This window comes from Peromyscus californicus, unplaced genomic scaffold (genome assembly GCF_007827085.1).
Source record: "Peromyscus californicus insignis strain IS unplaced genomic scaffold, ASM782708v3 Scaffold_11__1_contigs__length_118956290, whole genome shotgun sequence".
Taxonomy (NCBI): domain Eukaryota; kingdom Metazoa; phylum Chordata; class Mammalia; order Rodentia; family Cricetidae; genus Peromyscus; species Peromyscus californicus.
The window spans coordinates 16064919-16087230 of NW_026294402.1; the positions used below are offsets into that span (position 1 = coordinate 16064919).

The window sequence follows — 22312 nt, forward strand, 5'->3', positions numbered from 1 at the left end:
TTAATCATCAGGGCATAGAAGAGGCAGTATTTGCTTGTTTAACCTTTCTGAAATAATTGCCCTGTTTCATTAGAAGCACAGCTTCATGTCCTGGCATGGTGGCACACACCTTTATTTAATTTTTAAATAATTTATTTAACTTTATTTTGTGTGCATTGGTGTGAGGGTGTCAGATGCCCTAGAACTGGAGTTACAGACAGTTATGGGTACTGGGAATTGAACCCGGGCCCTCTGGAAGTGCAGCTAGTGCTCTTAACCGCTGAGCCCTCTCTCCAGCCCAAGGTACACACCTTTAATCGAAGTACTCAGGAGGAAGACAGGCAGTGTTTTGTGAGTTTGAGGCCAACCTGGTCTACATATCGAGTTCTAGGACTGCATAGTGATACCCTGACCAAAAACAAAGCAAAACAGAACAGAACAAAAAACCAAACAGCTCCTGAATTATACTGACTTTTATACTCTTTTGCATGAACTTCCTCCATGAATGCACTTTGCCATGTATAAGGATGTGAGGTCATCAAACCCAGTCTGATCTCCTGGTTGGAAGAAGAGGATTTGCACAGAGAAGATCTCCAAGGTGAGTTTGTGAAGAATGTATTTAGAATTAAAGTGAAATCTTTTAAAGATGCATTTGATGGCTTTATGTGTGGGCCATGTACCTGAAAAGGTACAAAAGCCTCTGCTTCATACACTTATTTTTTGCCTTCGCAGGTTTTCCTGTAATTTTGCAAAATGACCTATTGTGTTTTATGTTTATGGTCTTATATACTCTTTGCTCAGATCTTTGCTACTTCACAGCCCTAATAGTATAGTTCTTGTTTGCCATGAGTTTTAATTTTCAAAGAGTCAGTTTGAAATAAAACATTTAAAACTCACATCCTTAGTGTAGTCATTTTATTGACCTGGTCAAAATGATTACACTTTTTTTTCTTCTTAGCCAGGTTCAGTGGGAACAATCAAAAAACCTGTATGTCTTTTAACTTTGTAACTGACCATTTATTTTTCTCCAACTCTTAATTTTGTTTTTCTGTTTATCTTCAGAATGGGAAATGCCACTTGGCACCAAAGAGTCAACATTGCGTCAGGATTTTTTGAGGGGACAGACTTCCAGTGGAATACAAACAGTAAGATTGGCCAGAGATATTTATTTCCCTCATTCATAGGCGGTAGAGAAAACCAAATAGCATGCACCAGGAGGGAGCAGCAGTGTATCTTAGAAGTATTTTGAATATAAGGAATTTTTGGGTGTCCCAAACCTATCATAAAACCTTTTCTTTAAGAGATCCCTCTGGCCAGGATGGCTCAATGGTAAAAGCTCTTGATTTCAAGTCCGACAACTTGAGTTTGATCCACAGTACCCACATGGTAGGAGGAGAGAATTGACTCTCACAGGTTGTCCTCTTACCTCTTGGTGCACACTGCTGCAAAATAAATAAATGTAATTTTATTTGTTTATTGTATTTATTTGAGACAGGATCTCACATAGGCCTGGCTGGCCTGGTATTCACTGTGTAGACGAGGAAGACCTCAAACTCAGTAAGATCTATATACCTCACCCAGTATAACTAAAAAAGAAAGAAATTCCGCAAGTACCTGGCCCCACATGTGTAACTAGATACTAGCTTTTACAGCACTTTTGTGCATATCTTAACAATTATTTTGAGCTTAACCCAAACGGAAACTACAGTTGCATTTTTCAATTTGAAAGAAAACATGGCAGAAATTCTAAACATGCTATAAAAAAGTTAAACATACTTCATAATTCATTCCTTTATCAAAAAGAGAGAACAGTGTTGATGATATTAACCAGATTTCTTATTTACCACACTCGGAAAAGATTGGGAATTTTGTAGAAAATCAACACAAATGATAAATACATAAGAGAAGTAATATCCGTCCTATTAAGAGAAATGTCTTAGAGTGTAGGCCAAAACTTGGGGTGATAGAGTCCTTCTAAGTACACATTCCTGCATATATATTACTGATTTCTGATGTTCTTAAAATAATTTCATTAAAATACTGAGGCCAAGCCAGACGTGGTGGTGCACACCTTTAATCCAAGCACTTGGGAAGCAGAGGCAGGTAGATCTCTGAGTTTGAGGCTAGCCTGGTCTATATATCAAGTTCTAGGAGAACTAGAGCTATTTAAGAGAGAGGCATCTTCTAAAAAGAAGAAGAAGAAGAAGAAGAAAGAAGGAGAAGGAGAAGAAAAAGAAGAAGAAGAAGAAGAAGAAGAAGAAGAAGAAGAAGAAGAAGAAGAAGAAGGACAAGAGATCAGGTGTGGTAGCACATGCCTTTAATTCCAGTATACAGAAGGCAAAGGCAAGTGGATCTCTATGAGTTTAAAGCCAGCCTTCTCTACATATTGGGCGTCAGGCCAGCCATGGCTACATAGTAAGACCCTGTCTCAAAAATAAAACTACGGGGTTGGAGATATGGCTCAGGGGCTGGAGAGATGGCTCAGCAGTTAAGAGCACTGGATACTCTTCCAGAAGATCCAGATTCAATTCCCAGCACCCACATGGCATCTCACAACTGTCTGTAACTCCAGTTCCCTGGTATCTGACATTTTCATGCCAATGCACATAAAATAAAATTTTAAAAAATTATTTTAAAAAAATACTAAAATACTGAGGCATCTTTCCAAATTAAAACTGATGGTTCTAGACTTTAGGATAGGAGTATTGGATGTAGTCAAAATGGCAAAAATAATCATAATTTTTCTGCCCTTACTTAATGGAGTCCTTCAATAGGTCTGAAAATTTTTCTAACCATAAATCATCCCTTTATCAACAGGTCAGAAGCCATAGTGCACAAGAACTCTGTAACTATATACAATGTGGAGAAATCTTCAGTGAGCATTCATATTTCAAGACACATATGAAAACTCACAGTACTTGCAACACTGAACATTTTACACACTCAAGTCCTGATGCCTCTGTTCAAGTGCACACCATAAAAACATATCCATGTAAGATTTGTGGAAGAGCCTTTGGACGTTCTTCAAATCTTAATAGACACTTACGAAGTCACACTGGAGAAAAACCCTATGAATGTAAGGAATGTGGGAAAGCCTTCACTACCTACTCAAGGCTAGTGGAACATTTTAGAACTCATACTGGAGAGAAACCATATAAATGCAAGGACTGTGGGAAAGCTTTTGCTAAGAGGTCAGGCCTTATAACACATATATCAACCCATGCTTCAGAGAAGCCCTTTGCATGTAAAGAGTGTGGGAAAGCCTTTGCTTCATCCCCACGCCTTAGTCAGCATATAAGAATTCACAGTGGAGAGAGACCTTACATATGTAAGGAATGTGGAAGAGCCTTCCTCACTTCCTCATACCTACGGAACCACATAGGAAGAACTCACAGTGGAGAGAGACCCTATATATGTGGAGAATGTGGAAAAGCCTTCCATTCTTACTCAAATCTACGTAGACACGTGAGAACTCACAGTGGAGAAAGACCCTACATATGCAAGGAATGTGGAAAAGCCTTCCTCAATTCCTCATACCTACATAACCATATAAGAAAAACTCACAGTGGAGAGATGCCTCATATATGTGGTGAATGTGGGAAAGTCTTCCATGCTTCCTCATACCTGCGTAGACACTTACGAACTCACAGTGGAGAGAGACCGTGTATATGTAAGGAATGTGGGAAAGCCTTCCTCAACTCCTCGTACCTACGCAAACATCTGACCATTCATACTGGAGACAAACCCTACGAGTGTAAAGACTGTGGGAAAGCCTATCGTAGGTACAATCTGCTACATGACCATTTAAAAACTCACACAGTAGAAAAGCCATTTGAATGTGATGTGTGTGGGAAATCCTTTCAATATTTTTCATACCTTACTAAACACATTCGTATTCACACCGGAACAAAACCCTATAAGTGTAAGTACTGTGGGAAAGATTTCACTACTTCCTCAAGCCGAACTGAACATATCCGAACTCACACTGGTGAGAGGCCCTATGAGTGTACGGAATGTGAGAAAACCTTCACTTCATCCTCCAACCTCATTCACCATGTAAAAATCCACACTAGAGAGAAACCTTTTGTTGAGAATGTAGGGAAGCCTACAGCAGACTTTACCTACTAACCAAACACTAGTAACTCACAGTGAACAGAATCACTTCAGATAGGAGGAATGCCAAAAATCCTTAATCCCTCATGTCTTGATTCCATCATACTGGAACTTAGAATTTTAAGAAACTAATGTGGAACAACCCCCATTTATGACAGTTTATTTTGAAAACATGAAAGAACCCATACTCAAGATGTCCCATGAATGTAAGGAAAGAAATATTAAAGCCCACACTATTTCCTAGGAACTTACTAAATATGTGAGACTTCACAATGAAGGGAAATACACTGATGTAGGCATACAGAAGGTTGTAGTTCTGCTAAGTATTTTTAATTCATTTGTTCCAACAGTTGAGAAAACTTTGAAGGTAAGGAATGTTAGAAAGTCACATGAACTTAATCCTCAGTGTTTAGTAAACATTATAATTCATACCCAAGAGAAATCAACTATATGGAAATTTTGTTCATGTGCCCTGAAATGTAGTATTGCTGGCAGCAGTAAGGCCTGTTGGATGATACTGTTTATTTTGAACTTCTGATATCTGTCCTGATATTCCTAGAGTGATATATTTTCTTTCCTCTAAGCACCATTTCATCTTGGTTGTTACAACTTCTGGGTAGCAAGCTGGTGATATGAGGACTTTTGGAATATAAACATTGTTTTAGTATAGTGTAGATTCTCTAGTTGGCTTATCATACTATTAAACATGCTACCCTATAATAACTTACAGTAGCTAAATTTCATAATACAGTTCTCATGGTCTTTAAAATGTCCTTGTTCCTCTTTCACAACTTTTAGGTAAAAGGTAAAATAAATAAATAAGTAAATAAATAAGCAGCAAGCAAGCAAGCAAACTAGCAAAGTCCTTTTCCCAAAACACATTAAGCTGTGACTTCATAAATGGATCAGTCATTGATGAAGCCAGAGCCCTCATGATCCAGGTATCTCTTATATCCCACACTGTGAACACTACAGCCCTGGGGACCAAGTCTTCAGTATATGAACTTTTGGAGTACATTTCAGATCCGAATCATAATACAATCCCTCCCAGGTTCTGGTAATTCCTCAAGATTACAAATAGCTCAAATGCTTGGAACATATGTTTTATAGTCATTATAAATTTGTGGTTGTTTTCTATGTGTATATGTGTATTGGGAGTGGGATAAGCATACATGTCACAGTGCACATATGAAGAGTAGAAGACAACTTGCAGTTCAGTCCTTCTACCATGTGGGTCCCAGGGATAAAACTCAGATTGTCAGGCATGGCTTGGCAAGCACCTTTACACACTGAGCCATCTCACTGGCCCATACTTTTCATATTCAAAACAATTGGAGGCTGGAGAAATGGCTATGTGGTTAAGAAAACTTGCTGCTATTACAGAGGACCAGAGTTTATTTCCCTGCACTCACATTGAGATGTTCACAACTGCCTGTAACTCAAGCCCCAAGGCATCAGACTCCCTCTTTTGGTCTCTGGATACCCATGTGCACATACAGACACATAAATAATGAAATCTTCTTAAAAAGAAAATCAACCAATCCAGAGTCCCAAACCCTATTCTTTTCTGGGAACCCACCAAGCCTGTATGTCCCATGTCCTAAATCAATGTAGATCAAAGCTGAAGAGGAAAAGGCATCATCTATATTCTTACTCATTAGAATTATTCACAGTAATTGATCTTAAAGAATTTTTTCCCAGCCATACTTTTTCATTCCTGGCAGAAATTTCAATAAGTATTGTAGCTAATACTTTTTTGCTTACTTACATGCCAGCCTCCTGTCACTCTGTTTTTGCCTCTGTAGGTCTGGATGGTGTGTCATACTCTGTCCTTTCTCAGTATGATGCATAAGAAACTTCATTTAGTCAGGCACCATTATGACTTCCCATAGATATTCATAACAACCATCTCTTCCTAGTTGGTGTTTTATGTATTGTTTGTTGTGCTTTGGGCAGTGCCTGGGGTACAGCTGCTACTCTCGTACATTTTTATTTTATAGAAGGTAGCACTTTCATGGTTTATAGCAGAAGACAACTTGTAGTAGGCAATTCTTCTACCATATGCATTCTAGGAATAAAACTCAGGTTGTCATGCAAGTGTCCTTTCATGCTGAGCCATCTTGGAGTCCCCTTTATGCCTTTAATTGATTTTTATTGGAAGTCAGTCTACCACTGAGCTATATCCCTAGCTCCACATTTCCCCACACACCCTTTCTGATAATATGGTCTGGCTGTATAGTTCAGACTGCCCTGGAACTCATGCTATCCACCTTCAGCCTCTAATGTACAAGGATTAAACCACAACATTTAAAATTTTGAAGATGCAGGGGCGGGGAGGGATGTTGTAAAAGTTTCTGTCTTATAAGTTTTCATTCATTTTTTTCTTATTTTTTAATTGAAAATAATTTTTTTCATACAATATATTCTAATTAAGGTTTCCCTCCTCCAGCTCCTTCCTCCCCACCTCCCCTCCCATTCAGATGGAAGTAGTGGCACATGCCTTTAATCCCAGCATTCAGGATCTCTGTGAGTTTGAGGCCAGCCTGCTCTACATATTGAGTTCCAGGACAGCCATAGTTACATATTGAGACCCTGTCTCAAGCAAAATCAAAAAAGCACCTAAAAAGTAACAATAAAAAATAAGATGTAATATAAACAAGCAAACATAAGAAGAAAAAGAGCTAAAGAAAAGGCACAAGAAACATACATGCAGAGAGAGGCACTGTCACACATAGAAGTTCCATAAAAACAAAATTGGAAACCAATATATATTCGAAGACCTTTAAGATGGGGCAAAAACAACTCTCCAATAATGCAACTGGGTTTGTTTTGTGTTGGCATCTACTGCTGGGCATGAAGTCTGACCCTTAGAGTGGTTTGTGTGCCCAGTGAGACTCCATTGGAGAAAACTCATTTTTCCTTTGGGAGCAGTTAACAATTGGAAACAGCTTATGTTAGGGATGGGGGCTTGTGTCCACTTAACCTCTCAGCACTGGGACAGATGTCATCTGGCTTAGACCTGTGCAGGCCCTGTGCATGCTGCCACAGTCTCTGTGAGTTTATATGTGTATCATTCCTTCTGTGTTTAGAAGACCTTGGTGTTCTTCAATCCCCTGAGAGGAGGAATTTGATGGAGGCATCCTATTTAGGCCTGAGAATTGCAAGTTCTCTCCCTCTCTGCACATTGTCCAGGTGTGGGTCTCTGTTCCCATCTGTTGCAGGAGGAAGCTTCTCTGATGATGGCTGAGCAAGACACTGATCTTTTTTTTTTTTTTATAAAGTATTTTTCTTTTTCTTTCTTTCTTTTTTTTAAAGATTTATTTATTTATGTATACAGTGTTCTGCCTACATGCCTGCAGGCCAGAAGAGGGCACCAGATCTCATTACAGATGGTTGTGAGCCACCATATGGTTGCTGGGAATTGAACTCAGAACCTTTGGAAGAACAGCTAGTGCTCTTAACCTCTGAGCCATCTCTCCAGCCCAAGACACTGATCTTTAAGTATAGCCAAATGTTGTTAGGAGTTGTTTTATTGCTACATTCCTGTAGCAGAACAGTAGTATTTGGTTTTCACCCAAGTCCATGGCCTATCTAGTTTCAAGTTCTTGGCCACCTAAAGCAGTGTTGGGCATGGGTTCCATCTCATGGAGTAGGCCTTCAATCCAGTCAGATACTGGTTGGTTACCCCAAAAGCTTGTCCACTATTACACCAATGTATCTTGCCAAAGGTCACCATTGTAGACTGAAGTGTTTGTAGCTGGGTTGGTGGTTACCTTTATCCCTTGGTAGGATGGCAGAGTTATCTTCCAGTACCAGGAACACTGGTCAGTAGGAGTGAAGGCTCTAAGTAGGTGCCAGCTCCACTTCTCCGTGTTCAGTGAGTTATGTAGGTATTGCCTTCAGCAATAAGGCCTTACTATCAGTTTCTGGAGAGCAACCAATAGCCTTGGCAATAGCCTGGGTTTGGGGGTTTCCATGCAGCTCTTGTCTAACAACTTGATTAGATGTAACCCATTCTCAAAACTTGAAGTTTCATTTAGTGAAAAGAGGTTTGTAGTTGCAGCTTTGTCTCCCCAGTTATCTGGCGATTCCATTCATATATATATATATCATATATATTCATATAATTATATATCTTAAGGAGCTTCTACTGTATTAGTTTTCCTTATGACCCCTCAAATCGCTGTTAGTTTTAGCTGTCTGTCTTAGTTAGGGTTTCTATTGCTGTGAAGAGACACCATGACCATGGCAACTATTTTTTGTTTGTTTGTTTTGTTTTGTTTTTTGAGACAGGGTTTCTCTGTGTAGTTTTGGTGCTGGTCCTGGATCTTGCTCTGTAGACCAGGCTGGCCTCGAACTCACAGAGATCCACCTGCTCTGCCTCCCAAGTGCTGGGATTAAAGGTGTGAGCCACCACCGCCTGGCACCATGGCAACTCTTATAAAAGAAAACATTTCATTAGGTGGCTTACAGTTCAGAGGTTCAGTCCATTATCATGGTTGGACATGACAGCATGCAGGTAAACAGGACATAGTGTTAGAGAAGGAACTAAGAATTCTGTATCTTTGATCCACAGGCAACAGAGATGAACTGTCTCATTGGGTGTGGCTTGAGCATATATGAGACCTCAAAGCCTGACTCCACAGTGACCTACTTCCTCCAACAAGGCCACATCTACTCCAATAAGGCTGCACCTCCTAATAGTGACACTCCCTTTGGGGGCCATTTTCTTTCAAACCACCACAGTCTCTCCCCACATTCCTTCCTTTACCTTATTCTTCCCTCGCGCTCCCTGTTTGATGTTCCCATTCCAGTTGCCCCCCTCCATCTATAACTATTCTATTTTCCCTGTCAGGGAGATCCATGTGTCTCCCCCTAGTCCTTTACTCCATACTTCTCTGGGTCTAGGGACTGTAGCTTGGTTAATATTTATTTAACAGGTAATGTCCATATACAAGAGAATACATACCATGTTTCTCTTTCTGGGTCTGGGTTGCCTCAGGATGATTTTTTTTTTCTAGTTATATCCATTTACCTGTGAATTTCATGATTTCATTGTTTGTTTTTTGTTGTTTTGGTTTTTTAGCAGCTGAGTAATATTCCATTGTGTAAATGTTCCACATTTTCTTTATCACAGTCATCTGTTGAGGGATGTCTAGATTGTTTCCAATTTCTGGCAATTATGAATAGGGCAGCAATGAACACGGTTGAGCAAGTGTCTCTGTCACAGGATTTAGAGTCCTTTTGGTAGATGCCCAAGAGTGGGATCGCTGGATCTTAAGGTAGATCTATTCCCAGCTTCCTGAGGAACTGCCGTACTGATTTCCATGTGGCTGTACAAGTTTGCATGTCATGGTGTCTTAAGGTTTTCTTAATTTTGGCATCCCAGATTTCTCCAACTATTTCTGTAATTTTAGAAGTTTTCTTGATAACTTTAAATGTGTTCTGTTGCAATGCCTTTTATACTTTTTGGGGGGGGGGCAGTCTCTTATTTGAGACAGTACCCTAGGATGGTCTGAAACTCACTGTGTAGCTCAGGATGACATTGAACTTGTAATCTTCTTGCTTCTACTTTCATTTTTAATGGTTTTTTGTTTGTTTGTTTGTTTGTTTGTTTTGGCCAGGCATAGTGGTGCACATCTTTAATTGCCATACTTAGGAGGCAAAATCAGGTAGATCTCTGTGAGTTCAAGGCTAGCCTACTCTACATAATGAGTTCCAGGACAGCCAGAGCTACATAGTGAAACTCTGTCTCAAAAAACAAGCAGCGGCTGGAAAGATGGCTCAGTGGTTAAGAGCACTGACTGCTCTTCCACAGGACCTGGGTTCAATTCCCAGCACCCACATGGCAACTCACAACTGCGTGTAACTCCAGGATCCAACACTCTCACACAGACATACGTTCAAACAAAACACCAATGAAATAAAAATAATAAATTTTTTTTAATTTTAATTATGTATAGGTGTGCTGTCTGTGTGTGGGTGAGTACAGGTGCCAGCAGAGGCCATAGATATCAGATCCCATGGAGCTGGAGTTACAGTTTTGAACCACCCAGTATGGGTGCTGAGAACAGAACCTGGGTTCTTTGCAAGAGCAGTGCATGTTTTTAACTGGTGGGCCATCTCTCTAGCTCCTGCCTTCTCTTTCTAAATGCTGGGATTTAGTCATAGTTTCACTTTTGTATACTTGTCTACTGCTGACAGAATTTATGTCTAATCTTATTCTTCTCTCTGTAGGCATAAAATACTCATAGTACCTCCATTTCAGACGAAAGCAGTGGAAGGGGGTGTTTGGGGGTTTTGATTGTTTGTTGTTGTTTTGTTTTTGTTTTTGTTTTTCAAGACAGGGTTTCTCTGTGTAGCCCTGGATGTCCTGGAACTCGCTTTGTAGACCAGACTGGCCCAAACTCAGAGATCCACCTGTTCGGCCTCCCATGTGCTGGGATTAAAGGAGTGCACCACCATAACCCAGCTGAACGAGGTTGTTTTAATGCCCATTGAGAAAGACATGCCTTCCCCCTGTCATTTACATGTCCCCAACCTTCAGGTAGTTTTGTAGCCATGAGACACACTGGAACCTTAGAATACCACCTTCCATACAATCTAGCCTCAAGTAGGGATATGAATGGCACTGAAGAGGCATTTTATAAAAATAGTAGAGGCTAGGAGATGACTGAATTGGTAAGATTGCTTGTTCTGCAAGCATAAGTACCTGAGTTTAAATCTCAGCACATGCATAAAATGATGAGTGTGGCTGTACACATGATTAACCCCAGCATTGGGGGTGGAGACAGGTGGATCCTGAGAGCTCACTGGCCACCCAGGCTACTCTACAAGTGAGCTTTCAATTCAGTGAGAAACCCTGTCTCAAGAAACTAAAGGTACAGAGTGATGGAAGAGCTCATCCAACTTGTCCTGCTCTGGTCACAGCATGTGCATACACACTCACTCTCATCAATTGCAGCACATAAAACTAAAATGTGTCTAATTATCATATAAAATGGTGAGTTTTAGGCCAACAAGATGGCTCAATAGGTAGAGGTGTTTGCCTTAAAGCCTGTTGACCAGTGGTCAATCTCGACCCACATGGTGGAAGAAGAGAATCAACATCATCAAGTAGCCCCCTGACTTCCACACATGTGCTTCCCCATCCTGCAAAAAAAAAAAAAAAAAAAGTAACAAAATGATGGGTTTCATTCGGATATTTTCATGCATGTCCATCATGTGCTTTGCTCATATTTACTCTCATTTCCCTATTTTGTCTTCCCATCTCTCCTGCTACTGGTTCCTTTCTCCTTCTAAAATATTGCTCTAAAAAGGCTTTGAAATTAGAATTCACATCAAAACCACAGCCCACAGAATGTTCATTAAACTTGCATACTACTGGATGGCTTCATGGGTAAAAGATGCTTGGACTGAGTTCAACTCCTAGAACCCACGTGATGGTAGAAGAGAATTGCCATGGCAACAATGCACCTGCTACCACCTCCTCCAATAAATGTAATTTTAAAAATGAAGGAAACTTGCGTACTAGACCCAATTTTGTGAGTTGCCTGATTAAACAAATATCTATAGTCCTCATAGGACTTAAACAACCAGAATGAGCTCAGTGTAGTGGTGGGTGCCTGTAATCTCAGCACTCAAGAGGATGAGGCAGGATGGTTACAACTTTCTGGCTAGCCTGGACCATATCATGAGACCCTATCTCAATGGGAAAAAAGTCTATGAACCTGAAACATGATAAATCAGAAGAAAATTAAGCCCAAATATAATGAAATTGGTGGACCCAAAGATCAGCTTTTGTCCTTGTTTTTTTGTTTATTTGTTTGTTTCTTTCTTTGTTTTTTTGTTTTTTAAAAGGGTCTCATATAGCTCTGGCTATCCTTGACCCCATGTGCCATGGAGGATGAATTTCTGATTCTCCTTTGGCCTCTCCCAGACTTTCAAACTTAGTAGGCAAGGTATCAACTGTGCTACAGCCCCAACCCCAAGTGTGTATGCTTTTATTTATTTGGGGGGCTCAGTCTTACTCTGTTTGGTAAGCTTCCCTCAAACTCCTGAGCTAAACTAGTCTACCTCAGTTTCTTGATTAGGTAGAAGTATGTATGCATGTCGACATTTTAATCTCTGAAAAGGGAATCCAGAGCTCTGCATCATGCCATGTACCTATAATACTGGTACTTGGGAAGCTGAGACAGGACAATCACAAGTTCCAGGTCAGACTATGCTACATAGTGAGACTCTAAAAAACAAGGATTTGTTGAGACATTGTAAAAACAAACAAACAAAAAGATAGTAACCAGGTCATTGCCTCACACCTGTAATCCCAGCACTTGGGATGTGAGAGGAGAGGCAGATGTTCAAGGCCATTTTTGCCTATATAGAGAGTTCAGTACCAACCTGAGAGACAGGAGACCCTATCGAAAGGGGTGGCCAGGCAGTGGTGGTACACACCTTTAATCTCAGCACTCAGGAGGCAGAGGCAGGCAGATCTCTGTGAGTTCAAGTTCAGCCTGGTCTACAAAGCGAGTTTCCAGGACACCTAAGGCTATAGAGAAACCCTGTCTCAAAAGACCTAAAAAGAAAAGGAAGGAAGGAAGAAGGAAGGAAAAGAAAGGAAAGGAAGGAAAGAGGTGAAGGGGAAAATATAGTAGACTGTCATCCAATAGAAAAAGTAGCAATTAAGGGGTTGGGGACTTAGCTCAGTGGTAAAGTGCTTGCCTAGTAAGCGCAAGGCCCTGGGTTCAGTCCTCAGCTCCGGGGGGTGGGGAGGGAGAAAAAGTAGCAATTAAAAGGATAGGGTCCACATCCCTTGTGGCCACCGAGGACAAAGATTCTACACGGACCTCCATCCAGTCAAAACATGCCGTGTGTCTGTGGGGACAGGCAGAGCCTTTGTGACCTGAGTGGGGTTGCTATGCAGATTTAGTCAAGTGTGGCTGGTGACACACTTAAATAACTACTCCAAATATTTCTGCTGCCGGGAATCCAACAAGCCACTGAGCCAAGCAAGAGAGCCCTGTAGTGAACTCAGCCTCTTCATGGTCTCTCCCTTCTTACATTGGTACTGAAACAAGTCAGGCCAAGAAACGTCTTTATATCCCAGCTTCCAAACCGAACAGAGTTGATTGTGGCAGAGAACAAACAGCTATGTGAAAATATTAATTCTACATTTAATTTTGTTGCCATAGAAAACATTGAGAATCCAACTTTGAGAGATTTGGAGGAAGGACATGGGAAAGGTTTGACAGATGATAAATGCCATCATTGAGTCTGCTAGAGTTTCAGTTACAAAGTGAGAGACTTTGAAAATCAAATGTTTCTCAAGAAAAATGGATAATAAAAACTTTCTGACCAAGTGTGGTGTCACACACCTTTACTTCCTGCTCTGGGGACGCAGAAGCAGGTGAGTTTGAGGGCAGCCTGGTCTACATAGTTAAGTTCCAGGCCAGCCAGGGCTGCATACTGAGACCCTACCCCCAAAATAAAACAAAACTCTATCTTGAAAGTAAGAGACTTCAGAGAACCAAGATGAACTACAAGGTCATAAAACAAGCAATAGGAAAAGCTCCCAGGCCAAGTGAGATGGATCAGCACAGAAAGACACTTGCCGCCAAACCTGCCTACCTGAGTTTGATATTTGGGACTTGCAGAGTGGAAAGAGCAAACCAGCTACCCAAAGTTGTCCTCTGAACCATAGCAACACAAAGACACGCACATGTGCACAAAACAAATGAAACAAAAAATATAAAACAGCCATAATTATATGTATAGTAAAAGGGACTTTAAGGAATTACTATAAAATTTCAGTATGTTGTGTCCACGGTGCTAATTTTTGTTTGTTTGGTTTTTTTTGTTTGTTTGTTTTTCAAGACAGGGTTTCTCCATGTAGCTTTGCGCCTTTCCTGGAACTCACTTGGTAGCCCAGGCTGGCCTCAAACTCACAGAGATCCGCCTGGCTCTGCCTCCTGAGTGCTGGGACTAAAGGCATGCGCCACCACCGCTTACCATGGTGCTAATTTAATGGTAGGCAGCTTTTGTATAAAGTTTCACATTGTTTAGCTCTCACTGTTGTCTTGCAAAGTGAGCTTCTTTCTTCTGCAGGTTCAGATTTAACATTTCATTTGACCTTTACACTTTAAAATTTATTTAATGTATATGGGTGTTTTGCTTGCATGTGTATCTGTTTACCATGTGTATGGCTGGTGCCCGTGGAGGCTGGAAGAGGACATTGGATCCCCTGGAACTGGAATTACAGGTATGTGTAAGCCACATGTGGATGCTGGGAATCGAACTGGGGAGTGTCCTTTGAAAGAGTAGGCAGTGCTCTTAACCACTGAGCCAGCACTTCAGCTCCTACATTTGACCTTTTGTGTTGCATTTGATATGTATCAAGGGAATGATAGACTGAAATCTACCCTCAAATCTAAACACCATGAATAAATCATAGCTTATAAAGTGGATAGTAGGGCTAGGAGATAGCTCCGTAGATAAAGCACTCAGAAATGTGAGGATCAGAGTTTGAATCCCTAGAACCCAAGTAAGTGATGAGTAGGTGTGGCTGTCCACATGTAATTTTAGCACCCAGAAGGCAAGATTTCCAAAGCAATCTGTCTAGTAAGACCAATTGAGAGACCCTGCCTCCATGAATAAGGTGGAGAGCAACTGAAAAGGACTTTTCTTGTTAACCTCAGGCCTCCACATGCACATTCAAACAGACGTACACCATACACACATGAACGGTAGGCACTGCCATCACCTGGTTTCATTCAACAAAAGTCCTACTCTTCCTGTGATTCCAGAGAGTAGAAGCGCATTGACCTCAGCTAACTTTAAAATGCATTTAAATTTTTCCGAATATGTCAAGTAGTTTTGCAATTAAAAAATATGCTCCATTTTGGAGGTAAAATTACACATTTTGAAATTTGAAAGGCAGATATGTAAATGAGCCTATTGGGGTTTGGCTATGTTGAATCCTGTGCGTCAGAGTAGCCTCATTTGGAACACTTTTTGTTAGGAATATTTTCAGATAAAATATAGCCCAGAGTCTAAGAAATGGGCTTCATTCTGCAGTAAATACTTTGGGGTTTAGTTTTGTTGTTGTTTTATTTTGTTCTTGTTTTTTTGAGGCATGGTCTTACTGGGTAGCTCTGGCTGGCCAAGAACTCACAATGTAGACCAGGATGGCCTTGGACTCAAAGAGATCCTCCACTTGCCTTTGCCTCCTCAGGGCTGGGATTAGTGTGTGCACCATACATGACTGCAGTAAATCTTTTAAAACTGCTTTGATACACTCAAAGCTGGGCACACTACACAAGCCTACAGTCCAAGCTACTGTGGAGGCAGGAATATTACTTTAGCCCAGTTCAAGACAGCATGGGCAACATGGTAAGATCCCATCTCAAAAAATCAACCTTCTCTGAAACCTCCTTTTGCATGGCCACACATTGATCCTTAGATATTCTGTTGTCTGATGTGGCTACAGTACCCTTGATAACCAAAGCCATCTTTCTCCAAACACAGGCTGGACATGGTGGCATATGTTTTTAATCTCAGCATTTAAGAGGCAGACGCAAGCAGATCTCTGTGAGTTCCAAGCCATCCAGGGCTACCATGTCTCTAAAAAGAAAAGAAGGAAGAAAGAAGGAAGGAAGGAAGGAAGGAAGGAAGGAAGGAAGGAAGGAAGGAAGGAAGGAAGGAAGGAAGGAAGGAAGGAAAAAAAGAAATACATACAGGAGGTGTGTCTGGGTGGATCAGCCCCTTAATCCTAGCACTCAGGAGGACAAGAGTTTAAAGCAAATGTAATCTACATAGCAAGACTTGAAGATATAAAAGCTAGAGGTAGTTTAATAGCAGAAGTGGTAGAAGGCCTCTAGCATACACAAGGCCTTGGCTTTGGTCTCCAGCATTGCCCAAAAACCTACACAGGAATAAACCTCTGAAGTACCTAGTATGTGAATGAGCACTCCCTTCGACTTCATACCTGAACGAGTGAGTACAGCTGCTTGGATTGTATGCTGTATTTGTGTTTATGTTCTGATTTCACTGTAACTCCTCATGGAATGGATTTGCATTGAACAAACTAAATAAAAAGACAAATGATGAAAGATAAAAAGAATGCATAACATTTTTCACTGAGAATTATCTGAAACGTGCACACACTCTGTTTGTTTGTTTGTTTTCTTGAGACGGGGTCTCACTATGTATCCCTGGCTGTCCTGGAACTAGCTCTGTAGGCCTCAAACTCAGAGGTCTGCTTGCCTCTGCCTCCTGATTACTCGGCCTAAAGGTGTGCGCCAACACACCCAGCTCCAGCACACACTTTATAACAGAGCCTCAGAGTATATGCAGAGAGACAATGGGAGAATGTTCCCATCCACACCCATTCAAAGTAAATCTCTTTCATAGTAATAAAAACTTGGGCTGGTGAGGTGGCTCAAGTCAAGATGGATAGAAGTGCTTTCCAGAAGTAATAGGATGGAAGGAGAGAAGTGAGTTGTTACTGATCTCCACTATGAACTGTGGCATGCAGGCATGCATGTGTAAGCATGCACACTGACACATGTACTCTAAACATAGAACAAAGCCTATAGAAATTTAAAATAATTGAAGATGGAATTAGATTAGAAGTCAAAAACAAAATGAAAATGCTAAATACTTGGAAACTAACTTCAAAATAACTTACAAAGAACTTAAAATAATGGATCAGAGAGAAGGTATGCGGGAAATTGGTTGTTTTGTTTTGTTGGTTTTTTGAGACAAGAGTTTCTTTGTGTAGCCTTGGCTATCCTGGAACTACTTTGTAGACCAGGCTGGCCTAAACTCACATAGATCTGCTTGCCTCTGCTTCCTGGGTGCTGGGATTAAAGGCATGCGCCACCACTGCCTGGCTTGAGAAATTGTAAAAATACTTTGAAATTGTAAAAATACTTTGAAAATGCAGCACATTACATTGTAGTGGGTACTGCTAAATGAGTGTACATGTAAGCTATCCAATCCTTATATTAGAAAGAAAAGTCATGTGTGGGCCAGCCAGCAAGGCAGATCAGCAGGTAAAGGTGCTTGCCACTGAGACTGACAACCTGAGTCCCACCCCTGGAACCACAGAGTGAAAGGAGAGGACCATCTCCCCAAAGCAGTCTTCTGACCTGTTCATAAGAACCATGGCTTATATGCATGAGCAAACAGATACACACACAAATGTAAAGAAAAAGAAGTTACGTATGTTCACAGCCAGACCCTGCCTCAAAACAAAACAAAACGCATTGGAGAGATGGCTCAGTGGGTAAAGGTCTTGCCGCGCCAGTGGGAAGAACTGAGTTCAGATGCCCAGAACCCATGAAAAGCTCGATGTGGTTGCCTGAATCCATCTATATTGCTGTGGGGAGATGAAAGGCAGAACACAAGACTCTCAGGAAGCTCCCAGGCCAGCTAGCCTAGTGTACTCAGCTGTGAACATCAAGAGACCCTGTCTCCAACAAAAGGGAAGGTGAAGACTGACACCTGAGGTTTCCAACAGACACACACACACACACACACACACACACACACACACACACACACACAAAGAATTTTTTTAAAGGTCTCAAGTTGATAATCTAACTTCCTAAAGCTAGCAACTAGAGAAATTAAACCCAAAGTACATAGAACAACAAAGGCAACTCATCACAGCCCACAATCAATGTCACTATGGGACCTGGAGGACAAAAATGAGCAGGGCTGTGCACCAAAATGTCTGCTGCTCAGCCTTAGGGTTTGTTTTTAGTTTCATTGTTCATTTTCTTTTTTTATTTTGTTTTTTGAGACAGGGTTTCTCTGTGTAGCCCTAGCTGCCCTAAAACTTGCTTTGTAGCCCAGGCTGGCCTCGAACTCACAGAGATCCGCCTGTCTCTGCCTCCCAAGTGCTGGAATTAAAGGCGTGTGCCACCATGCCCAGCCATGTTTTAGTTTTTATTACATGTCTATTTTGTGAGGGTGGGCATGTGCCATGGCCAGCCTTGTCTATAAAGCCAGTGCCAGGCCAGCCCATGTCACACCGTGACACATGGCTCCAAGAAATAAAACCAACCAATGAAAAACCAGTTGAACTGGGTGATGGTGGTTCAAGGCCAGCCTGGTCTACAGAGCTAGTTCCAGGACAGCCAAGGCTACACAAACCTTGTCTCAACCAAACAAAAAACAGCTGAATACTAACAAAGCAAAAGGCATATACTTCTGGATGCATAAACACATTATATAATGTACAATAATATTTTTGGCTTTTAAAATATTTTGCATCACATACTATTTATAGATATTTTCATACAACTATATAATGTACACTGAATATATTAGACCCCATAATCCTTTACCTTCCTTCCCCCCTCATATTAATCCCCTTTGTTTCCCTAGACAGTTTCACCTCTACTCCATGTCATCTATACATACATAATTTTATGTGTCTATATAAAACCTAGGAACAATACATGAGAAAAAAACATTTGTCATTCTGAGACTGGCTTAATTTGCTTAATAAGACTACCTCTGGTTGCAACCATTTTCCTTAAATGATATAACTATCTTTAACACAAATGTATTACATGTATTTTTGTGCGTGCATGTGTTCAAGCATGCATATGTGTGCCACAGTATGTTGTTCAATTAGAACCTCCAGCTTACCCTTGCATGATCCAGAAAGCCCCATTCCCCCTCCTCTCTCCAAACCCTGCCCTCTCAGATAATCTCCAAAAAAGAAAAGGCACCAAAAAGCCCAGTTCTGCCTTCTTGGTGGCAGCTCCTCCCCTGAAGTTTTCAGCAGCCCAAGTTCCTGCCTCAAGTGTTCAGCTTTTGACCATACTTGGGCACAAACCCAGCTTGTGGAGGACATGTCATCACCCCTCACCTACCACCTATATAAGCTCCTTGCTTTAGTTCAGGCTTGTAGCTTCTCAGGCCTCCATCTCCGGGACTGGAGAACCCACTCGGGAGTTTCTTTGCTCAAATAAACCTGTTGTTATACTTTTTCAATTTGGCTTGATCTGGCTTACTGTGTCGGCAGAGAAACCTATTATCAGGGTACAGAAAACCTATTACATGTCTGTTGAAGTCACAGGACAACTTACAGAAGTTACTCTGTCTTTCCACCATGTGACCCTCACATATCAAACTCAGGTTGTGAGGATTGGCAGCAAGTGCCTTCACCCCTTGGGCCGGCATCTCCTGGCCACTCTTCTCCATTGCTGATAAAGATCCCATTGTGGAACTGGAGAGCCGGCTCAGAGGTTAAAAGTTCTTGCCACCAAACCTGATAACCTGAGTTTGATACCTGGAACCTACATGTATGTGTACATCAGTGGCACATAATCATTTCCCAACAAAATAAATACATGTACAAAAAAGACTGTATTTTGTACATACAGCATATTTTGTCCATCCCTGTTGCTTGACACCTAGATTGGTTCTATAACACATCTATTACGAATGGTGCTGCAAAAAACACTGATGTACAAGTATCATGAGGAATTGTTTTTAATTAGTAATTTTTATTTTTTTATGTGTACATACATAAAACTTTGTAATCTTTAATTAGTAAATGAAGAATGTCAGATGCCACTGCCATTTTACAAGCTACACGAAGGCTCTGAATCATTTGGTAAGAGCCTAAAAATAAAAACAATGATATTTGAAAACAAAATATCTAAAGGACCAGTGAGATGGCTCAGTGAGCCAAGACTCGGTGACAACCTCAGTTGATTCCTAAAGCCCACATGTTGAAATGGGAGCGTAGATCCTCACAGGCTGCCTTCTGGCCTCGATAGATGTGCCCCTCTTTTGAGACAGGATCTCACTGTGTAGCCCTGCCTGGCCTTGAATTCACAGAGACCCACCTGCCTCTACCTATCAGGTGCTAGCCGGAAAGGCCTGTGCCACCACATCCAGTCACGTGTAAACGTTTTTTAATGTCTCAAATTATATCATTGGCAGCTGGATGTATAGTTCAGTAACAGGGTGTTTGTGTAGGATGTAAAAAGTTCATGTCTTAGCACCTCCAAAATTGTACCATTCTATTAATTAGCCAAGCATTTGAGTCCAGTCCTGTAATCAGGAACTCTGGAATTTAAGGCCAGCCTAGGCTGTATTGTGAGAGCCTGTCTCATAACCCCCCAAACAAAAGTATACAATAAAGTAATAAAATTATATGTAGTTGAAAATATAAAAAGCTGGGGACACAGCTCAGTGGTACAGCACTTGCCCATCCACCATACACACACAAAGGAAAATGCAAAGAAATCCAAACTATAGTTTATTAGGGTATCCAAATAAAAGAAAATTACAATCCACACGTGAGACTGGGTGTATGGAAGAAACGGATCATCTCATAAACTGGCAGATTTATCAACAGAACTGTGACTGAGGGATTTGGACAGAGTCTTGTATTATATTTGTTAAACTGCATGTAGTTGCAGGCACTCCTACAGTACCAACACTTGCAGGGTGGAGGCACGAGTACCAGACGTTCAAGGTCATCCTCAGCTACACGGCAAGTTCGAGGACAGCCTGTGCAGCACGTCTCAACAACATCAAATAAAAACCGTTGATAAGCATCTTTAGCATGGCACCCCCCACGCTCCCTCCACTCTGGTCCTTTCACCTGCCACATCCATCCCTGAGCTCCGTTCCATGTGAATCCCTGCCCGCTCTGTGAGGCCGCCGTCAACCTTCCCTTCCTTAGCTGAGACTATCTTTCCCTACACTGGCGAGATTTACTACAAACCCTCAGCCCTACAAGGGTAAGCGCCCCTGAAACTGGAAGTCTACAACTCCGCCACCCAAGGCTGGAAGCAAAACGGGAAGTACCGTCACGGTGGCTTTTTTTTTTTCTTCTGTCAATCTCTGAGAGCGACTTTATGGTTCCGGACTGTGAGGTCGGCACGGGTTATATGGAATTCCGCTTGACAGCGACGTCGGGAGGGGGCCTGGATCGCGGGAGGACGCAGGTATCCAGGCCGCCCGCGTCGCCGCTCGCCAGGCCGGCTCTGCGGGAGGCTGCGCGCCGTGCGAGGTCGGGGAGCGTCGTAAAACTGCCGTAATGCCTTGTCTGCTGTACGACAGCTATTATTTCGTCCACTTCCCAGCCTGCAAACCTTCATCATTTTCGTTCTTTTTTAAATCACAAGGAAAAGATATTTTCGCCGTTGGATACACATTAAAGCGAGTCCCTGAGGGTCCTCCCGCCTCATGGACCTTGGCAACTGCCCTATGTACGGGTGAGCGCTGGGAGGGATTAGGCTCAGGAGTGGGGATGTGGCTGTCTCTGCGGAGCCCTGGATTCCACCCCAAGCGTTGGGGAAATAAAAATTTATAGATGTATATTGCAATATGTATTTTTATTTATATTGATTATATGCACATATATGTACTTAAGTGGTTCAAGAGACCTTTCTGTTCTTAATCAAATGAACGTTTTTGTTAATTTTTATTACATTTTAATTGAACCCAATACATGCAAAATACTAAGAAATATAGGCAATAAGTAATGAGGGACCTGGAGAGATGGCTGTTGTGTATGAGAACTTTCTGCTTTTACAAAGGGCAGTTCCCAGCACCCGCACTAAGGCTCACAATGTCCTAAATCTCTCCTCAGGATCGGACTCCCTCTTCTGGCTCCTGAAAGTACCTGCATACATGTGGTACACACACACACACACACACACACACACACACACACACACACACACACACAAATACATTTTTAAAAATTAATGAATTTTTTAAAATAATGAAATACTATTTTTTTAAATAAATTTTAAGAATCACATCTGCATTTCACACATGAATACTAATTTCTGACTAGCCATACTTCAGTACTTCAGGTCTCAATGGTTTATGTATAGTTTTTTTTTTTGTTTTTTGTTTTGTTTGTGTGTGTGTGTGTGTGTGTGTGTGTGTGTGTGTGTGTGTGTGTGTTTTGAGACAGGGTTTCTCTGTCCTGGAACTTGCTCTGTAGACCAGGCTGGCCTCGAACCTGGACTCCACTTGTCTTTGCCTCTCAAGTGCTAGGATTAAAGATGTGTGCCACCATCACCCAGCTAGTTATCCTATTTTTTTATTTTTTAAAGTTATTTATTTATTATGTACACAGTGTCCTGTCTGCAGGCCAGAAGAGGGTACCAGATCTTATTGCAGATGGTTGTGAGCCACCATGTGGTTGCTGGGAATTGAACTCAGGTCCTCTGGAAGC

At 41.4% G+C, this 22312-nt stretch overlaps 2 protein-coding genes across 12 annotated transcripts in view; one reads left to right on the forward strand and one right to left on the reverse strand.

The window, feature by feature from the left end:
• Positions 1 to 22312, reverse strand: part of LOC128119761 (zinc finger protein 426-like) — a 167716-nt gene that overhangs the window by 104511 nt on the left and 40893 nt on the right. The window lies entirely within an intron of this gene.
• LOC128119784 (zinc finger protein 778-like) overlaps positions 1 to 22312 on the forward strand; it is a 53949-nt gene that overhangs the window by 12719 nt on the left and 18918 nt on the right. For 9 of the 11 annotated variants that reach the window (XM_052753367.1, XM_052753385.1, XM_052753446.1 and 6 more), the window contains 3 exons: positions 506 to 577; positions 1042 to 1124; positions 2797 to 21338. In XM_052753367.1, coding sequence (XP_052609327.1) covers positions 506 to 577; positions 1042 to 1124; positions 2797 to 4107 — 1466 coding nt within the window. In that variant the 3' untranslated portion in view covers positions 4108 to 21338. The remainder of the gene's footprint in view (positions 1 to 505; positions 578 to 1041; positions 1125 to 2796; positions 21339 to 22312) is intronic. The other 2 variants (XM_052753417.1, XM_052753431.1) reach the window with 1 other exon arrangement.